Below are 20,106 nucleotides of genomic sequence, written 5' to 3'. Positions count from 1 at the left end.
CTGGGAAAAGGGGAAAGTGCAGGTGCTGCTGAGGTGGGAACTCTCCAGCCCCATTCCAGCATTCCCAGCTGCTCGGCCCCTCTGTCGGTGGGAGAGTTGAGGCAGGGAAAGAAATGCCGGGTGTGAAATGCCGAGAGCAGCACTGCACAGCCCCCCGGGCACTGCAGGGGAAGGATTCGGGGCTGTTCCCCTCGCAGTGGGGTTTGTTTGGGAACCATCCTTGAGCCTTTCCTTCCCCCCGGAGCTGCAGCTCCCCCTGCCCGCCCGGCTCCCGCACCGAGGGGCGGCTTGCTTTTCCAAACGCTTTTCTCTTTCTCCTCGTGCTGGAAATTTGACTCTACACAAACACTTCCACGGCAGCTAATTGCCAGCCCTGCAGCGGCTGAGCTCTCTAATTCCTGCCAGTCAATGAACCAGCCCAAAGAGCTGCTTTTCACAACTTGCTGAGTACACGAACACAGCCCGAGAGACACGACACAGCTGGGATATTTCTTTTTCCTGGACAGCTTCTGGATCCTTCTCAATTTTGGGAATTTCTTTCTCTCCATTGGGCAAAGGAACGCCCAAAGATAGAGGTGGCAACGAGGCCCGTTCCAGGGAGACACTGAGGGGCCCTGCAGACAAGTGGGGGTGCCAGGGAAGAGATAATTGTCAGGAAATTGGTCTGGAGGTAAAGCTGGCGTCGTCCAGCCTGTCTCTTCGTGATTTGAGGTCTCATCATCATCTTTTCATGGATTCCTCCTGCCCAACAATGTCCACGCCTTGCACAGCGCTCCTTGATCTCCTGGTTTGTATCCAGAGGGCTGCTGCAAAAATTGTTCTGCTGGTCACTGGTTCAGACCACATCATTCCTGCCTTCCCTCCTCGCCGGCAGCTCCTTGCCCTGCCCCAATTGCGGAGCGCTCGCATTCCCTCACTCCGCCTCTCCTGCCGCCTTCATTGCCCGGTACGGGCCCCTTCACGCTCTCCGGGCCTGCCCCACACCCGGCAGAGCAGCTCCGAGCTCCGCAAAGCCCTGCCCGGGGAGCGGTGCCGTGTCCCGCCCTGCAGCGCCGAACCGGGGCCCTGTCCCGGGGCCGCTGGCCCTGCGCTCCCGGGGATCGTTCTGTTCCCGCAGGGGGCACAAGAGGGAACGGCCTCAAGCCGTGCCCTGGGAATGTTCGCCTTGGACAGCAGGGACAGATTTGTGCACTGAAGGGGGTGCCCAGCCCCGCACGGGGTCACCGGCTGGGGCTGCTCGGAAGCCGCGCGGTGCGGCACCGGGGACAGCGGGCACCGGGGACAGCGGGCACCGGGGACAGCGGGCAGCGGGGACACCGGGCACTGGGGACACCGGGCACTGGGGACAGCGGGCACCGGGGACACCGGGCACTGGGGACACCGGGCACCGGGGACAGCGGGCAGCGGGGACAGCGGGCACCGGGGACAGCGGGCACTGGGGACACCGGGCACTGGGGACAGCGGGCACCGGGGACACCGGGCACTGGGGACACCGGGCACCGGGGACAGCGGGCACCGGGGACAGCGGGCACCGGGGACACCGGGCACTGGGGACACCGGGCACCGGGGACAGCGGGCACCGGGGACACCGGGCACCGGGGACACCGGGCACTGGGGACACCGGGCACTGGGGACAGCGGGCACCGGGGACAGCGGGCACCGGGGACACCGGGCACTGGGGACAGCGGGCACCGGGGACACCGGGCACTGGGGACACCGGGCACTGGGGACAGCGGGCACCGGGGACACCGGGCACTGGCGGCCTTGGCTGAGAGCCTGCACTCGGTGGTTGTTTCGGTGTTCGGGTGTCTCGGTGTTTCGGTGGTCGGTCCTGTGATTGATCCTGTATCAATTCCATTATTATCCTGTGGTCGGTTCCATTACTGATCCCGTGACCAGTTCCATGATTGATCCTGTGATTGATCCCGTTATCAGTTCTGTGATTGATGCCGTGATCGGTTCTATGATCGATCCCATGATTGATGTTGTGACCAGACCAGATCCGTTATTGAGTCCATGATCGATCCCGTGCCCGGTTCCATGATCAATCCCATGATCGGTTCCATTATTGACCCCGTGATCGATCCCGTGACCGGTTACAAGAGTGATCCTGTGACCGGTTCTATTATTGATCCTGTGATCAATGCCGTGACTGGTTCCATTACTGACCCCATGACCGATCCCGTCACCTGTTCCATTATTAATCCCGTGATCGATCTCGTGACCAGTTCTGTTACTGATCCCGTGATTGGTTCCATGATCAATCCCGTGATTGATCCCGTCACGGGTTCTATTATCGATACCATGATCGATCCCGTGATTTGTTCCATGATCGATCCCATGATCGATCCCGTCACCGGTTCTATTACTGATCCCGTGTCCGATTCCATGATCGAATCCCTGTTCGATCCCGTCACTGGTTCCATGATCAATCCCGTGCCCTGTTCCATTATCGATCCCGTGACCGGTTCTATTATTGACCCCATGATCGATCCCGTGATTGGTTCCATTACCGATCCCGTGTTCGATCCCGTTCCCGGTTCCCGGTCCCGCGCGGTTCTCGCGCGCCCTCTGCCGGGGGCGGGCGGGCGGTGCGCAGGCTCCCCAGCGCTTACTGCGCATGCGCCCTGCAGGCGCAGCTCCATCCCCAGCGGGGCGTGGCCTGGCTCCTGCCGCCGTGTGCGCGTGCGCGCTACGTCACGTGTGGGCGCGTGCCGTTTAAAGGCGGGCGCGGGGCGGGGCGCGCTCACAGCCATGGCGCGCGGCAGCAGGAGCGTGTCCCGGCCCGCCAAGGCCCCCGCGCACCCCGCGCCCGCCAGGTACCGCGGCACGGCCGGGCTCAGGCGGGCGCACCGCCGCTCGCCGCCCCGCGCCGCCCCTCATGACTCCCTTCTCTCCGCAGCCCGGCCCCAGCGGCCCCGATGCCCGCGGCGCAGCCGGCGCAGCCCGGGCTGATGGCGCAGATGGCGAGCACGGCGGCCGGCGTGGCCGTGGGTTCCGCCGTGGGACACGTCGTGGGCAGCGCCATCACCGGCGCCTTCAGCGGCGGCTCCTCCGAGCCCGCCAAGGCGGCGGCGCCCGCCCAGGTGCGAGCGGGGCCGGGCCGTGCCCTTGGGCCGCCCTTGGATGGGAGGGCGGCGGGAGAGGGGAGCGGGGCTGGGCGGGAGGGACGGACGGACCGGCAGCCGCCCCCGCTGGAGGGGACGGGAGCGCGCTGGAACCGGCGCCGCTGCCCCCGCCGGCCTGACCGGGCCCGTGGGCGCAGGAGCCGCCGGCCGTGCTGCAGCAGTCGCCGTACGGACCGTGCCACTATGAGATGAAGCAGTTCCTGGAGTGCGCCACCAACCAGCGGGACCTGACCCTGTGCGAGGGCTTCAACGAGGCGCTGAAGCAGTGCAAGTACAGCAACGGTGAGCGAGCCTGGGTCTGAGGGAGGGAGCTGTGACAGCACGGCGCCGCAGAGGGCGTGAGGGTGGCAGAAACCACCTGCTGGGGATATGGCGCCCTTTAGGGCTTTAGTAAGACGCACTTGTGTCTTTAGTCAGGAAGGCAGCTGGAAAGGGAAGGATAAACGATTTTCACCATGTCTCTGTGAGGGCTGGGAGGCTGTAGGTACCTTCTTAAAAGATCCACTCCTGCTGCCCTCCCTGGCTGACTTTCTAATTCCTGCCGTATTTGGGACAAGCTGCTGTCCTTAGTGAGGTTGTGGTCTGGTTACACTGGGTGAGAGAGCTTTAAATCCAGCTGGTGGAACATGTTCCTAATGCTGACCCTCTGCTTCCTCCCTGCAGGTGTTTCTTCTCTCCTGTGAAGAACTTGCCCCCTCGTAGGGAAGAGGATTGTGGTGTAGAGCCCTGCTTTCCCCAGGGAGTGCCAGGACAGACAGACAAGGAGTGAGCTGGAGGGAGCAGAGTGACCAGCCAGGAGTATTCTAGTGGTAATTCACTTCTGAACTAGTAGGGAAGGAAGAGAATGATTGGACCCAAGGGTCTTCAGTGTTCAGATAGCACTGTATTTATTACAGAGAAATAAAAGAATTTATTTGGACCTATCCCCTGTGCATGTTCTTTATTTAATTCTCAAGCTAAAATCAACCTACCAAAGCATGAACATTGTCAGCCAAAGGACAAGGCACAAGTGTGAATTCCTGGAAACGGGGGGTGCAGCCTAGCAGGGACTGGGCCTGCATGACTTGGCACAAGGGGATCCAGACACTGGCTGCCCTCCAGGCCAAGGAGAGGCTGAATGAGCTATGCCAACACGTGTCTCATGGGATTTTCAGTGACAAATCACTTTCCTACAGATATCCTCTTCCTGAGTACCTGTCCTGCCCTCAGAGCTGAGAGTGTGACCTGTCTGGCTGTGGCACTGGGGTACAGTTGGCTGATGTGACTCTGAGGCTTTAGCAGGTTATGCAATGTTCTCAAGGTCGCTGGCAGCAGGTGAAGTTTGGAACTGTTTTGCTCTTGCAGTCACCTTGGCAGCACAGCCTCGTGATTGCTGCCCTGACTGGCTTCCAGCAGGACATCCTGTTCCTCATGTTGGTCTGACAGGGAATTCTGAGGTTTCAGCTGGAGTTTTAGTGGCACAGCGGTGAAGCCAGGACACTTTCAGGTGTTTAACTGATGCATTTTTCATGCCAGAATGAGTCTTTTAACCTTTGATCTGACTGTTGAATAAAGGGCAAGTTCTCAGCCCCTTGCTGGGGATGTGTGAGGAAATCCAAATCTGGGTGGTAAATGCTGTTAGCAGGTACTGGGGGCTGGTGTTGAAAATCCTGCCCCTTCTAAATGTCACAGTCTTAAATTCTTGGCAGAGACATCCTGAGCTGTGCCTGGCCTTAGCAGGGGTGTCTGGTGTTCTGCTTAGAGACAGCCAAGGGAAAAAGTAGATGGCAGAGATTAAAAGCAAGTGCTGCATGTGCTGCACTGTCCTGTGAGAGGGAGGAACCACTCCAAAGCTGTTTAACTCCCTTTAAGAAATAAGTGTATTAGGCTGCTGGTGTCTTGCTCTGGGTGGAAAAGCAGCAGCAGCACCTGCAGCAGGTGTGTTCTGCCTTTCCCCATCTTGGCAAAGAGCTGCTCCTGCAGCTGTGCTGTCTCTGGAGCAGCTTTCCCTGGACATTGCAGGGCCACTCCAGGGTGCTGAGTGGGAAACAGCCCCAGCAGTGCTGGGAGTGCAGCTGGGTGGGGAGGAGGTGCAGGTTCTTGTCCCTGGGGCTGCAGGCCATGCCAGGGGGCAGGAGGGTGGAGCCTGTGCCTGGCTGTGATGCTGGGTGTGTCAGGGTGCAGCCTTGTCACTATAGGACACAAAAGAACTCAAGCTCACACCGCTGTTCTCAAGGTGAAGGAAAAGGGAAGTTTATTTTCTGACTCTAACATTTATAGTTTTCCAAGAGTGACTGGATTGGAGGGTGACAGTGCCACCTCTCCAATCACACTGGACAACACAACAGTCTTATCAACTCTCTCCTCCTCCATAAAGGAATACAAAGCAATGAGTTATTTACAGAAAATGTGAGAAAGTTTGCTACAACAATGTCAACATCAGAAGGCTTAGAAAATCTTAAAAAAACAGGTTGACACAGCTTGGGGTGTGTGAATCTCTGGGGGGACAGGGGATCCCAGGGAGAGGGGCTCTGTACAGGTGACTCTGCTGTGCTGGAATAAGATCCTGGGCAGGGCTTGGGGCCCTGGTGGAGGCTGTGCTGACCAGTGATGGGTCTGTCCCTCATTTAGGGGTGCTCTTGTGCTCCAGGCTCCTCTTGCTCTGTGAGGTGCTCCTGTTCCTGGCTCGGGTGCTGGTGTGAGGCTGAGCCCTCTGCAAGGAGCCCTTCTTCCTCTGCTCTGTCCTCTGGGTCTTTGCTGAGAGCTGCTGCAGCCGATCTGTGGGGTGACCAAGCCCCTCCAGAGCTGTTTTCCTGCTGTGTTGGTCAGTTGCCCATTACGTGTTGAGCAAGGCCCTGCCAACCTGTCAGACTACATCCTGGAGAAACACTTGAGGGTTTCCCCATTTCTCCTGACGTCCTCCCCTCCCTGGTTATTCCAAGGAGGTGAGTCTCATTGTCAGGGGGACAAGCTGGGCAGGGCTCTGCCTGCTGTGGGGTGTCACTCCTAACTGGGAGGGGACCTGCACAGCAGCCCTGCTTGTCCCTCCCTTGGTGCCTGAATGCCCTCACTGCCCCCAGGAGCCCTGAGGGACCACAGGGATCAGAGGAGAGTCCCACAGGTGCTGTGTGAGGGCTGAGAGGGAACAGGAGTGATGCCTGCACCCCTAACTCCTCTGTGGAGGTGAGGTGGGTGCCTGCCTCTTACCTGGGAGCTCAGGGTAGTGTTTCCCCAGGTCCTCAAGCAAGGATTCGTAGCAGATGGCTTCAGAGTTTTCTTCTCCTGGCAGCAGAGTGGGAGAAAGGGATTAGTCGCTCTCCTAGCTGTAAACTGAAGGCATATAACTGGGGCAGCTGGTTCTGCCCAGGAAAAGTTCCTTTTCCCCTGGAGCAGCCCTTGGACAAACAAAAGCTCAGCCCTAGCTGTTCATCTGAGCTGGCTTCTGCTTCCTCAGAGCTCCTGGGCCGTGTCCCAGTGGCTGCAGAGCAGAGCCCTCCCCAGAGCTGCCCCAGAGCAGGGCTGGCTGCACAGGACTCACGGACAGCTCTGACCAGGATGTAGCGCTGCCGTCCCTGCAGGTGTTTACTGGCGTATTCAGATGCAGGATCCTCCACCTTGCTCAGGTTCATCAGGGTGCCCTTTTCATCCATCAGATCAATGCAGTCTGGAGAGAGAGATGGTGAAGGGAGCCCAGGCTGCCCCTGTGGGGCCAACGTGAGCCTGAGGGGTTTAGAGGCATTTTCCTTGGCAAGTTACACATAGAAGAGAATCTGCTGAGATCTGGGGAGTGGGAGGTTTGCTGTCCCTTCCCCTGTGTTTTGGGATGTTCTGTGACTCCCATGTGACCCATTTGTTACCCTGTGCTGTTCCTCTATGGGCAAGTGGCAGTCTCTTGCTAACCACAGAGCACTCCTACCTTCAGGCCTGCACTGGCACTTCCACTTCAGGTGGCCTGTGAGGGTCTGGACACAGCAGAGCAGGTTCACCATCTCTTGGCAGTTGGCTGCAAACAGAGAATGAGACCTGAGATAGGAGCATGGTCACCCCAAACCCAGGGACCACATGGGCATGGCAGGTGGCTCCGAGGTGCCCACTGTGGCCAGCAGAGGCAGGACCCCCAGGTGGCACCAGCAGGGCTTTGGGCACCTGCATTACAGCCATTGGTGCTGTAGGGGGTGCTGAGAGTGCCCCAGGGCAAGGGGAGAAGATGAGCACTTTCATTTGGGGAGAATGGTTCTGATTGATGAAGTGTCTCTGCCCTTCAATTTGTTTCATCAAGCATGAGTCCGTGCCAGTGCCCTCCTACGAGCTGGTCCCAGTCACACAGGGAAGGAGCTGCAGATTGTGGCTGAGTCACCCAGGATATTTTGGCCACGAACTCTGACCGAGTTTGTCACAATTGAGAAATCCCCCAGGGCTGACACACGTCAGCACTCAGGGCTGGGGATCCAATTCAAATAGCAGAGGGAGCAAAGGCTTGAGACTGTGCGTGTGTGATGGCTCAGCCACGAGTGTCTGGGGCAAGGCCAAGGCTTTCAGCCAGCTGGGTAAGGTCAGCAGAGGGGCTGCTCGTTCCTTCCCACAAATGCCTGCTCTGTGACACTGAGAGCCAGGATTGCAGCCAGGGAACCCTTCCCACACAGCCCAGAACACAGGAGCTCTGCTGGCAGCTGCCACTGGTGCCCCTCGGCTCTTCTGGTTGTGTCTCGATAAGCAGGGCCCCCTCTGGTGCTTTCCCAGAGCTGCCAGGCTGGGAACTCCTCCTGAGCTATCACAGACATCTTTTATGAAAAATCCTTTCCTTGGGATTTTTTCCTCCTGAGAAGCTGGAGGCCTCAGGAACAAAATGTAAACAATGGTTATCTGCTGCTGTGAATGCAACAGGTGCATCTGGGATTGGTCTCATGTGGTTGTTATTAATTAATGGCCAATCACAGTCAGCTGGCTTGGACAGACAGTCCAAGCCACAAGCTTTTGTTATCATTCTTTCTTTTTCTATTCTTAGCTAGCCTTCTGATGAGATCCTTTCTTCTATTCTTTTAGTATAGTTTTAATATAATATATATCATAAAATAATAAATCAGTCTTCTGAAACATGGAGTCAGATCCTCATGTCTTCCCTCATCCTCAGACCCCTGTGAACACTGTCACACTCACCCCCAGCCTCCCTCCCTGTGCTTAGCTCAGCTCTGCTGGCGTGCTTTCCCTCCATGATTTGGAGTAGGGGTAGTAGATAAATGAAAGCAGTGATGTGCAGGATGCTGCCGTGCCTGGCAGAGCTCTCCTGCCCGTCCCCTCAGCCCTGGGCACTGCTGAGCGCCGGGCGCTGTGTCCCTGCCCCTGGCGGGGGTGACAGGGTGGCCCAGGTGCCCAGCTGCCCCCACGTACCTCCGAATCTCACCGTGGCGAACATGGTGGAGCTGCCGGGTCCCTCCCTGCAGGCAGTGCTGGGAGCTGCGGCAGAGCCCAGGACAGACGGACTCCATCCCCGTGGATCCTGTTGTGGTTTCAGTAGCCAGATTGCCCAGCAACAGGGAATGAATGGCCCCTGCAGATTGCCGAGCCTCCTGCGGGGGGAGAGGGGAGGCAGAGCTAAACAGCAGCCTGTGGGAAGGCTGCCTGCTCCATGTGGTCCCAGGTGCTCGGAATTTCAGATTTTCTGTAGTCTCGTGGTGTTTCCTGTCCCCCCATTTGTCCTGCAGCTCATCTGGGCTGTGGTGGTGCCACATCTGCTCACCCTGCTCCTAGCTGAGGCCAGCACTGCTGCAAGGCCAGCCTGGCCTGCTGTGTGACATGGCTGATGCCACTGGAGAAATCCCCCTGAGGACCCTGCTCAAAACCTGCTCGGTGGCATGGGGTTTTGCAGCCCCGTGGTGGACATGGTCATGTGCTGCCTGCATCTTCTGTTTGGTGCCCAAATGTTGCTGTGCAAGTGTTCCTGCAGCCAGGGCCCTGTAGCATCATCCCCTTTTCCTCTGGAAAACATGGATGGAATCATGTCCCTGGGCTGCTCAGCAGATGGGGAGGCAGGAATGGAGGGAACCAGTAACAACACTGACGTGCTGCATTATCCAGTGCTCACTGCTCTGAGGACAAATTCCCTTTCTCTGGAATGCCCCTCTTTGCATGAGGAGGGGATTTCCCTCTGTCTTGCCAGGTTTCATTTCACAGTCAATCCAATCCATGGACTTGACCTGCTCAGAGCTTGGGACAAGGTGTGTGTGTGACACTGCTCCCCTAGGACCTGTGCAGGGAGACTTGTGTCTTGGCACCACTTGACAGAATGTGGGGAGTGCTGGTGGGCAGCAGCTGCACCTGCCGGGTGCTGATACCTGCCAGAGCTCATCAAACACAAACTGCTGATAAAATGCAGGGGCAAACTTGCAGATGTCTTTGTCTGGGGCCTCTGTGGGTGCTGCAGAGGGAGGGAGTGGCTGTCCCTGGGTGGCGATGAGGTGGCACAGGCAGGGGCTGAGCCCGCCTGGGGAGGGCACATGAGAGGTGCCCGCTGCCCTCACGGCTGCAGCCAGCCCGGGCTGGTGGCCATGTGACACAGTGGCCCCGTGGCAGGTGTCACAGGCGGGAGTGGCTTCACGCCCGCTGAGCTGGTGGCCGTTGCTGTGACAGTCTGCTGTCCTTCCGCAGCAGCTGTGCTGCAGCCACCCCTCCCTGGGGACACCAGCTCTCCCTGGGGACACCGCGCCTCCTGCCCGCTGGCATCAGCAGCCACCCACCCACCCAGCAGGGCTGCCCACGCTGCTGCTCCTGAGGGGCCCTGGCCAAGAGGCAGCACCCCCAGCTTGCCCTGCTGCAAGTTCTGCTGAGACCCTGCCCTGTCATTCCTGCCACAGTGATGGAGCTGCATGAAGGCAGCAGCAGCTTTCCTCCTGTTGTTTCTGTGATGGGACAGCTCCCTTCTCCCTGGTGGCCCCCAGGCTGCTGCCCCACCAGGGCATCCCTGGCACAGTGTGGCTCCTGGCCTCCTGCATGCCTGGCAGCAGAGTGTGTGGGGCTGCAGGGAAACCTCTCTGCTCCTCCCATCAGCAAAGAGAGATGGTCAGCGATGCCCAGGCCATGGGGTGAGCTGCAGGTGTGCTGTGCAGCTGAAGGAAATGGCTTGAGGTGAAGGTGGGTGGCTCTCACCCCTCCCTGAAGCCCAGCTGCAGCAGAGCGAGCAGCCCCGGGGAGCAGAGTCCCTGAGCCCCCCGTGTCATTTACATACACCCCACCAGTGGCCACGGCACAGCACCCGGGCTTGTGCAGCACCCAGAGCTGCTCTGAAACAGCCTCCCTGCCTCTGCCTCCTGCCATGGCCCTGGGAGTCACAGCCCTGCTCCTGCTGGGGACGCTGGGCACAGGTAAGGGGGGGAGGCAGCTCTGCCTGGGGGCACTGCAGCATGGAGGGCAGGCTGGGCTCTCCAAGGGGGTTGGTTTGAGTAGGGGGCTTGTGATGCAGGGTGGTGGCTGGGGAATGTTTTGTGGAGCTAGTGATGGGCTGGTAGTGTCCCCCATCACATTTGGGGGCTGAGGGTGATGGGGGACACGGCTCAGCCCATCACTAACTGCCTCCCTGGTGTGTGCAGCTGCCAGGGCTCAGCCCGTGCTGAGCCAGCCCCACTCGGTGTTCGTGGCTGGGCACAGGTGAGGGTGTGAGGCAGCTCTGCCTGGGGGCACTGCAGGTGGAGGGCAGGCTGGGCTCTCCAAGGAGGGTTGGTTTGAGTAGGGTGTTTGTGATGTGATGAGCAGGGTGGTGGCTGGGGAATGTTTTGTGGGCTGTGATGGAGGACACGGCTCAGCCCATCACTAACTGCCTCCCTGGTGTGTGCAGCTGCCAGGGCTCAGCCCGTGCTGAGCCAGCCCCACTCGGTGTTCGTGCAGCCCGGGCAGAGCGCTCGGCTCTCGTGCACGCTGAGCCCGCAGTACAACATCAGCCACTTCGGCATCTCCTGGTACCAGCAGCGCCCGGGGCACTCCCTCACGTACCTGCTCTACTACAACTCCGAGAGAGACAAGCACAAGCCTGCCAGGACTCCCGAGCGCTTCTCGGCCACCAAGGACCTGGCGAGCAACGCCTGCATCCTCACCATCGCTGCTGCCTGCCAGGACGACAGTGGCACCTACTACTGTGCCCTGTCACCCGCCCTCAGGTGGCTCTAGAGAGCGGCAGCCCTGGGAGGGATGGTTAAAATCCACCTCTGCATTGAGACATAAACTTGAAAGAATTTCGGGATTTTAGAGGAGCTGAGGTTTTAGTTAAAGTTAAGCCTTTAATATTAGAGTTTATCAAAGTAAATAGGTAGGCCTTGATGAAGTTAAGAGTTAGTAGTTTAATAATTGATTGCTTGTCAATATAATGTTTGGGTAGCTGGGTTTATAATGAAGAATATAGAAATTGATAAATAGCTTTTAAGAATATAAGACAATTGTGGCCTCATCTGTTCTGAAACCAATTGAAGACTGGAATGGGAGTTTTACCAATGGGTTCATTTGTCATATTTGCATTGAAAAGGTAGAAAGGTCAGAACGAGGAAGACTTCATTTACTTCCTCATTTTGGGACCTCTCCCCATGAAAGGGACCACCGACCCATTTCAAGGAACAAACTGTGCATGCTTAAAAGCTTTGTAACTAATTACCTTACAAAGCGGGGACTGGGATGTAACAAAGTTATGAATATGCCATTTGTATTTTGGGTATTCAATACTTGTACAGATAAAAGCACTCTGTAATCACCTGTAAATTGTGATGTGTATTTGGGAACTATCCCACAATAAACATATACTTTCTAACTTTAAACAGTTAGAGAGTCTTTGTCCGCCACAGTTGGATATTGGTACTAGATCGATATCCATATTTTTAATAAATCAGCATGCTTGAGCAGGCCCGGCAGTGCTGCAAGCTCCTCTTTGTCCCCAAGTGTCCCTCACGGGGCATCAGCCGGGCACGGCCGCAGAGCGGGAGGATGAGGGCTCGGCCTCGGCCTGGCTGTCCTGGGCTCTTCCAGCGCCTGGCACAAGACGGCCTCCACCTGCCTGGGGCTTCCGCAGAGTTTAATGAAGTTAATGAAGTTAATAAAGGCTAATCCTGAGCCGCGGCTCGTGTGGTGTGTGCCTGAGCCGTAAGGGGCTGCGGGCCTGGCGGGGTGTGTGGGTCGGGAGAAGCCCTCACCCACCCCTGGAGCAGCCCCTGGTGCCCCAGCACAGCTCCCGAGGGGACAGGGACACGTGTGGCCCCGCGGGGACGCTGTGGGGACGTTTTCTCGCAGAGGGATGAAGGATTTTCCCACAAAATTCCCACAAAATTCGCACATAATTGGGGAAAATGCCGGGATGGCCGCACTGCGCATGCTCAGCTCGGCGCGCCCCCGGCGGCGGGAGTTACGACCCAAGGGCGGTGTGGATGTCACGTGAGGGGCAGCCGGCGCTACTATTGGCTCAAGGGAAGGCAAATGCGGCGCGCCACTTCCGGGTTACCTCAGTGTGCATCAGGGCCCCGCGGCGGTCGGGTCGGGCCGGGCCGCTGCCCTGCGCTCAGCATGTGCGAAAAGCCGCGCTATGAAAAGTCCACAAAGGAGATAGAGGAGTCCTGCAACTTTATTCGAATAAAGGGAGACAGTCTACTACGCCATACCCCCGTGGGGTCTCTGTCGAGATTTCGGAGCACGCAGCCTCCTTTTATCCTAAACTCCCGGGCGCAGGTTGCTGTCTTCCTTTCCTCATTGCCTGAGGTACAGCGGCAGGAGCTGGGCACTGGGTTGTGTAAAGCAAGCAGGGGATAATGAATTCTTGTCTTCTTAACTGAGTCCTATTTATTATGTCTGTCAAAGATGAAGATCAGCTCGAATTTGGTGCAAGAGGTTCCAAGGGCTAAAAGGAAGCTGCTGTTTGCTGCCTGAGATGCGGATGTCAAACATTTCAGGATCTGGAGCAGGCTGGAAAGGCACAGGCAGCTCTGGGAAAGGTGCTGGGGAGAGCTCAGCTCCACCCTTTGGCCTCCTGCACAACCAGGAGTGAATTTGAAATACTGAGGCCTGAACAAGTTCAAGCAAACAAATCTTCCCAGCTCCCTGTCAGCAAGTGGGCAGCAGAGAGCTGCTCACAAAACTGGACTCCTCTTTGAGGAAACTGCTGCAGAGTAACAAGGAAAGTGTTTAGAGACAATAAACATCCCATCCTGGGCAGATCCCTGCTCTTCTCTTGTGCTATGGGACTGTGGCAGAACAACTCCATTGGAGTTCTGAATGGTTAAACTCACTAAGAGGAACATAAGGACTATAGTGACAAATCCCAATAAAATTCCTTTAGACTAAGGAGGAAAAAAGCCCCTACCAACTTTAGTCAGGATCTAAAATATCCCTTCTAGCTGACACAGCAGAGCAGGGACTGAAAGGCATCCACAACTAGCTATGCAAAGCATCCGTACTTTCAGCCAGTGACCCATATAAAATGAATAAATAATTCATAATTACATATGTAGTGTACACCATGCATGCCAAGAAGGGCTCCAGAGAGAGAAGCACAGTGGGCATACTTTGCCCTCTGAAAGGAAAAGTCCTCCAGTTACTTCTGTCACCCTGGAAAGTCTCTGAGACCCAACTAAACCTCCATTTACAGCTGCAAAGCCATATTAGATATTTTCCCCATGATGTTCTATAGCCTAGATTGACTCCATGATTCCTGAAATTCAGAGGAATTACTCAAAGAATGCACTGGCACAGCAGCACAGTGCCAGCACTCCAAAGCAGGTGCACAATAATTTGAAGAAAGCAGGATTCAGTCCCAAAAGTTCATTACTTCCTCTCTTCACCTCTGGGTTTGCCCCCACACACAAGGCAAGTTTTTTACACGGAGGCTTTGGTAAAGCAACAGCTGCTGTCTGGTCCTTCTGGATTCAAGGCTGCAGTTCCTTCCTCTGCTGCTCAGATGTGCAGCTCTCAGACAGGCAGCAGCTCTGGGGGATACTCCCCATAGCAGTGTTTGGCAATTGGGTCTCTGTAGGTGTTTTCATGCTGCACACTCTGCCAGGAAAGGAGAAGAAGCTTTAACAAAATACACACAGTGAAACAAGGCATCCCTTCACCGAGGGACAAATTGCACAGAGGTTATGCACAGGCAAAAAAAATTCCCAAATTATTCTAGACATCAGAGTGCCTTTGGATCAAAGAATTCTGCACTGCCAGCACACAAGAGCCAGCTGCTGCATTACAGCACTGCAATGTTGAACCAGAACCTCCTTTTCAAGAGAGTACCCAAGTAGGTGGGAAAAGATTTCATAAAAAAAACAACAACTTAGATCTGTTTAGGCAGTATCACCAAATGCTGTAAGCAAGCAAAGCCCAATAAAGTTGCACCTTGAAATGTCTGCATTTTTCTAGACAAAAGGTAGAGTTCAGATTTTATGATTTTATGTTTAAAAAATCCCAGTAACTTTGCAGACATTTGGAACTCTATCCTTTGTTTGCAGTCCATCCCTATTGCTACCTGAAATACTGAAGCTGCAGGACATACCCAACAGCACTTTCTGAAAGGGCCACTGCTTGCTTAGAGCAAAACTTCTAATAAAATCACATGGGTAACAGAGGTTCACCTTAATAATTAGCAGAGAAATTACAGCACAGTTTTGGAGTTACCATGCGGGTGATTGTCAGCACAGGGTGAGTCTCCAGCTGTACCATAAAATAAAGAGCATTCTGAGGCTACTGGGAACAGCTCTCATTGTCTTCATCCTCATGAGATCTTCCCCAGAACTCATCTGAGATCTCCACTGGTCACTGAACTCAGTCTCTTTTTGGTTAAGCTCTTATTTTCTACAGAGAATGTGCAACTCATCCTGCTCTATATAAAGTGCTTTCCCTTCAGGCTGTGACAGAGCTTCAGCTTTTATGAAAACACAAACACAACACACCTGTTCAATTCACAGCACTGAGCCCATTTCCCAAGGGCATTTCTGGACATGTGCTGGTGCCTCACCTGTGATGAAGTCCTGCACTTGGCCAGACACAGCTCAAAGTGATCCTCCACAGCCATGAAGAGGTTCTGGAACGCCATCGCCGCCCGGTTCAAGAACCGCTCCAGGAGGTGTTGCTGAAGTGGTCAGCAAAGAGAAGGCAAAAATCAGAAACACACTGCTCCAGCAAGGAGCAATCAAAGCCCACCCCAGCCTGCAAAGCTCAGGTATCAGAGGAACAGTAAGGAACTCCACTTAGGATTTCTAGCAAGCACTGAGAGCTAATGCCTCAGAACCACAGCAGCAGGACTAGAATCTAAGAGAAGCTCATAGAAAAAGGGGAAATTACAATTAAAAAACTAATACTGGCTGCAGTAACTCTTCTGCAATCATTTCTCTTCAGCAAATGCAATTCTCCTGAAGCTGAAACACTTTTCAATTCTTCCCAAAAGTGTTTCAATTCTTCCCAAAAGTGGGAAGGATGAATTTTGTTACAGCTTTATTTATAGCTTGCCATACACTCCTTGGAGGCTTTCCTCATCATTCCAAGAAAAGGATCTGTCTCTCTAATAAAGCTCCTCACAAAGAAGCTCTTTTAGCCACAGAGGGACCCCAGCAGCTGAGAACCCCTGGAAAGCAGGAGGGAATCCATCACCTTGCTGGGCTGCAGGCAGCAGGACACGCAGAACTCGTAGATGCTGCAGCAGCCGTTGGGCAGGCAGCTGTCACAGCTGTACAGCTTGGTGCTGGGCACGTGCACATTGCAGCAGCCATTCACCAGCAGGTCCTTCCTCTCACAGATGTAGCCTGGAAAACAGCAACAGGAGTGACAACTGGCAAGGCACACCCCTCTGTATGTCCTGTGGAAATCTGCAGTAAGGATCACATTCCCAAAGAGCAGGTTTGTTTGTTATTTAGTGGGTTGTGATCCCCCTCAGTCCTGTGCAGCCACTCTTTGAAATGGAGAGCAGTGGTTCAGACAGCCTGGTGTTATCTGCACAGCCATCACATCCTACTCTAATGTATGCTCTATATACACCAAGAGAATTTAAATGCACATTATTTAACTTCTGACTTTTTTTTTGGGTACAGGTCCTTATTGTGAAAGGGGAAGTGGGATTGGCATTGATTATATTGGAAAAAAACCATGATACACGTTTTTGCAACAGGCCTGTGTCTGGATAATTGTCTTACAGTTCAGTAAGAAGAGACTTAGATTTAGCCATGCGGGACAGTGTAATATTCATTGCTGAGTGGAATCCTTAACAGTATAGAAATATGGTGTATATTACAGAATATACACCATATTAAATATATATAGAAATGGTACTAACACAGTGTTAAGACAGTGAGAGAGCTGTAATTTTTAGAGCTCTTATGAACTGTCACTAAGCCTAAGTCAGGCAGTGCCAAATGTAACATTGATGCAAATCACAAAAGATGTGGTGGGTTCTCTGTAGCCTGATTTGTGGCCAAGAAAGAGCCAGGTCTAAGCAAGAATCACAATCCTTAAGAACAGGTTTGTTTGTTATTTAGTAGATTACAGCCTGGTTATATCTGCACAGCTATCACATCCTACTCTAATATGTGCTCTACATACACCACGAGTATTTAAATGCAGATTATTTCAGTTTTGACTTTTTTGGGGCACAGTTCCTTGTTGTGAAAGGGGAAATGGGATTGGCATTGATTATATTGGAAAAAAAACCATGATAAACGTTTTTGCAACAGGTCTGTGTCTGGATAATTGTCTTACAGTTCAGTATGAAAAGACTTAGATTTAGCCATGCAGGACAGTGTAATATTCATTGCTGAGTGGAATCCTTAACAGTATAGAAATATGGTGTATATTACAGAATATACCATATTAAATATATATAGAAAACGGTGCTACCACAGTGTTAGACAGTGAGAGAGCTGTAATTTTTAGAGCTCTTATGAACTGTCACTAAGCCTAAGTCAGGCAGTGCCAAATTTAACACTGATGCAAATCACAAAAGATGTGGTGGGTTCTCTGCAGCCTTGGTTTGTGGCCAAGAAAGAGCCAGGTCTAAGCAACAAGCACAGTGTCTTTAACTTCTACTGCTTGGAACAAGTGGTTAATAACCTTGGGTTTACAAGGGTCAGACAAGCTCGTTAACTGTGACTGAGCACTAATTACACCACCAGCCCTGAGCTGCCTCCATGCAAGGCCAGGGTTTCCTCAGTTGCTCTCCCTAACCCCCCTGACAGCAGCAGAGGGAGACACAGAGAGCTCTGCAAGCAGCCACAGCAAACTGAGCAGCACTCAATGTCTGGGTTCTGTGCAAAGGTAACTGTAATTCTTTGAATTTTAGGTGGTCACAGTCACACTCACACAGCCCTGAGCCTGAGTGTGGTGTGCACACAACCACAGCAGCAGCACCTGCAGCCACAGTGAAATTCAGGCAGCCAGGAGAACAGGCCAAGGGCTGAGTGAAAATGCCTTAATAAAGAGCAGCTGTTCCATCAAAGTGTCATCAGTAGTCACAGAGGCAAAGCAGCATTCAGCACTGCCATATGCAGAATAAATTCAACTAAATATCAACTGTACCCAGTTCATCTGTAATGAGGAGCTTCCCCTGCACAGAGTTCCTGCACTGGTTGCTCAGCTGACTGCTGTTCCCCGAGCTGAACTTCACCTTCCACATGATGGGCTGCTCATGCTCCTGCACTTGGAGGAGAGTCCGATCTCTCACCATCCTCTCTTCCTGCAAGGAAAAACAGGAATGCAACCAAACATGCCAGCTCCTCCTGCCACTTCAATCCACGTGCCTCTCCCAGCATTAAAGATACCTAGTACTTGTAAACTCCCCAGCACAGGAAATTCCACCATCAATATTGCAAACAACTTACTACTTGTAGTATTTTACTTCATAGTTCAACAGGAAGATACACATTCCAGTAAAGTCAGGGTATTCCAGTTCACCATGGATCAGCTAACACAGCTGAACTTGGTCACTACAACTACAAAAGTAGTATATTTTATATTAAATATAATAGCTGAACATATTTTATATGTATATTTTATAGTAAAGTACATGTTATATTAAATATATTTTATACATATTTTGTATATATTAAATAATATGTACTATATTGATATAATATTAATATACGATAATATAATATGTCTTAATACTTCATATATAAATATATTAAGTATATTTTATATTAAATATAATAGCTGAACAAATTTCTCTTTCATGAGCCCTTTGCCAGTGGAACCACCACTCCCAAGAGACTCAACAACACCCATCAAACCCAGTGGAGACTTTCCTTTCCCAGTTTCGGTTCAAACCGCTGTTGCTGCCAAACACAGAATCAGGCATTCCAATTTTAAACTCTTGCATCCATGAAATATTTATAACGCCATTCTTAGGGCAGCATCACCCAGGGTGCGGTGACAGCACCTGGAGAACGAGAGGCCCGTGCCATACGGGCAGTTCTAACCCAGCCGCGGCTGCGGGGCCCGGCCGGCACTGACCTGCTTGAAGGTGCTGCTGATGAAGTAGACGAGCGAGAGCCCGAACACGACGCCGAGCACCCAGCGCTTCCGGAGCAGCCTCCGCCAGAGCACGGCCCCGCAGGGCACCATGGCCGGGCTCGGGGCAGCGCGGGCCCGGGGCCGGCATCACCGGCGGGCGCAGCGAGCCCCGGGCGGCCCCAGCGCGGCCCCAGCGCGGCCCGAGCGCTTCCGCCGGCGGGCGGGGCGGCCGGGCGGAAACCGCGGCCGGGCGTGCGCGGGGCGGCACCGGCAGCACCGCCTGTACCACCAACCGGCACCGGCACCACCGCCACCGCCGGTACCACCACCGGCATTACCACCGGCACCAGCACCGGCACCACCGCCTGTACCACCACCGGCATTACCACCCGCACCGGCAGCACCGCCTGTACCACCACCGGCATTACCACCCGCACCGGCAGCACCGCCGGTACCACCACCGGCATTACCCGCACCGGCACCGGGCCGGCCGAGCCTCGCCTCTGGGTACGCGGCACCGCGCCACAGATTCCAGCGGGAACCTCCTAACCGGAAAAAAGGCCTGGCTTATGTCTGTATGTGTGTGTACGTATAGAGTCGTATGGTTTTAATTTATATACATATATATATGTATCTCTGTGTGTATATATGTATATATCTATAGATGTATACCATGTATATATGTATGCACATATATAGATGTAGGTATAGGTATATAACCGTATTAATAGATATTTCTCCATATATACGTACATGTATACTGTTTATATATATAGATGTATATACGTATGTGTGTGTATAGAATCATATTAATAGATATGTCTGTATATAGATATATATACATGTATGCATACCTATATATGTATAGGGTGTGTATATAGAGATGTGTATTTGTATGTATATATATAGAACCGTATTAATAGGTATTTCTGTATATATATGTATGTATATCTATATATGTATACTATATGTAGATATGTATATATAGATGTATATATATGTATATGTATAGAACTGTATTAATAGATATGTCTGTATATATCTGTATATGCAGGTATGTATACCTATACATTTATGTTTATATATCTATATATGAATAGTATATTTATGTATATTTATATATCTTATCTAGATACTATATATATGTGTATCTATATGTATACAAACCTATATGTATATATATTTTTGTGTATGTATATGTATGTATATCTACATATGTATACTATGTATATGTGTGTATATATATAGAACTGTATTAAAAGATATGTCTGTATATATATGTATATATACACATATATGTATGTATAGGATTGTTAATAGATGGCTATGTAGGTATACATTAACTACATAGATCTATACGTATACATCTATGTAAATATGTATATATAGATGTGTATACACATACGTATATATGTATATACGCATGCATTTGTACATATGTGTATGAATAGATGGATATATAAAGTATATATTGTGATATGTGTGTGTTACATGTTCTGCAATACAAGTGCATGTATATATAAATACATTGATGTCTGTTTTTATTTCA

The 20,106-nt window shown here is 52.8% G+C and overlaps 3 protein-coding genes across 5 annotated transcripts; 2 read left to right on the top strand and 1 right to left on the bottom strand.

The window, feature by feature from the left end:
• Positions 1 to 2,737: 2,737 nt before the first annotated feature.
• On the top strand, positions 2,738 to 4,053 carry CHCHD10 (coiled-coil-helix-coiled-coil-helix domain containing 10). Its single transcript, XM_058816842.1, has 4 exons — positions 2,738 to 2,819; positions 2,903 to 3,086; positions 3,266 to 3,410; positions 3,792 to 4,053. Exons 1-4 carry the CDS (start codon positions 2,755 to 2,757, stop codon positions 3,809 to 3,811), a joined length of 414 nt encoding a protein of 137 aa, XP_058672825.1. The 5' UTR covers positions 2,738 to 2,754; the 3' UTR covers positions 3,812 to 4,053.
• A 6,298-nt stretch (positions 4,054 to 10,351) lies between these two features.
• Positions 10,352 to 11,832, top strand: VPREB3 (V-set pre-B cell surrogate light chain 3). The gene is made up of 2 exons (XM_058816905.1): positions 10,352 to 10,465; positions 10,936 to 11,832. The coding sequence occupies exons 1-2, from the start codon at positions 10,417 to 10,419 to the stop codon at positions 11,262 to 11,264; spliced, it is 378 nt and encodes a 125-aa protein (XP_058672888.1). The 5' UTR covers positions 10,352 to 10,416; the 3' UTR covers positions 11,265 to 11,832.
• Positions 11,833 to 12,692: 860 nt separating this feature from the next.
• On the bottom strand, positions 12,693 to 18,763 carry SPRING1 (SREBF pathway regulator in golgi 1). Of its 3 annotated transcripts, XM_058816754.1 has the most exons (6): positions 18,558 to 18,650; positions 17,927 to 18,037; positions 17,625 to 17,781; positions 15,708 to 15,859; positions 15,076 to 15,189; positions 12,693 to 14,123 (listed from the first exon to the last, which is right to left on the bottom strand). In XM_058816754.1, the coding sequence occupies exons 3-6, from the start codon at positions 17,770 to 17,772 to the stop codon at positions 14,040 to 14,042; spliced, it is 498 nt and encodes a 165-aa protein (XP_058672737.1). In that variant the 5' UTR covers positions 17,773 to 17,781; positions 17,927 to 18,037; positions 18,558 to 18,650; the 3' UTR covers positions 12,693 to 14,039. The 3 variants fall into 3 exon arrangements, with proteins under 3 accessions (XP_058672737.1, XP_058672736.1, XP_058672739.1); XM_058816753.1 differs by lacking the exon at positions 17,927 to 18,037 and having other exon boundaries at positions 18,558 to 18,763; XM_058816756.1 differs by lacking the exons at positions 15,708 to 15,859; positions 17,927 to 18,037 and having other exon boundaries at positions 17,713 to 17,781; positions 18,558 to 18,763.
• Positions 18,764 to 20,106: the final 1,343 nt, after the last annotated feature.

The sequence above is a fragment of the Ammospiza caudacuta genome, chromosome 18 (genome assembly GCF_027887145.1).
Source record: "Ammospiza caudacuta isolate bAmmCau1 chromosome 18, bAmmCau1.pri, whole genome shotgun sequence".
NCBI classification, from domain to species: domain Eukaryota; kingdom Metazoa; phylum Chordata; class Aves; order Passeriformes; family Passerellidae; genus Ammospiza; species Ammospiza caudacuta.
Note: the sequence above shows the minus strand (reverse complement) of the source record. Positions and strands in the feature narration are given on the sequence as shown.

Bases quoted from the DNA above. Each gene is read 5' to 3' on its own strand.
- CHCHD10 (XM_058816842.1), top strand. From the start codon at position 2,755: ATGGCGCGCGGCAGCAGGAGCGTGTCCCGGCCCGCCAAGGCCCCCGCG. The intron at 2,820-2,902 runs GTACCGCGGCAC...TTCTCTCCGCAG, and splicing joins GCGCACCCCGCGCCCGCCAG to CCCGGCCCCAGCGGCCCCGA. The intron at 3,087-3,265 runs GTGCGAGCGGGG...CCGTGGGCGCAG, and splicing joins AGGCGGCGGCGCCCGCCCAG to GAGCCGCCGGCCGTGCTGCA.
- VPREB3 (XM_058816905.1), top strand. From the start codon at position 10,417: ATGGCCCTGGGAGTCACAGCCCTGCTCCTGCTGGGGACGCTGGGCACA. The intron at 10,466-10,935 runs GTAAGGGGGGGA...TGGTGTGTGCAG, and splicing joins GCTGGGGACGCTGGGCACAG to CTGCCAGGGCTCAGCCCGTG.
- SPRING1 (XM_058816753.1), bottom strand. From the start codon at position 18,668: ATGGTGCCCTGCGGGGCCGTGCTCTGGCGGAGGCTGCTCCGGAAGCGC. The intron at 15,190-15,707 runs GTGATGGATTCC...TGACCACTTCAG, and splicing joins GCTGCCTGCAGCCCAGCAAG to CAACACCTCCTGGAGCGGTT. The intron at 14,124-15,075 runs GTGAGGCACCAG...CTTTCCTGGCAG, and splicing joins AGTGCAGGACTTCATCACAG to AGTGTGCAGCATGAAAACAC.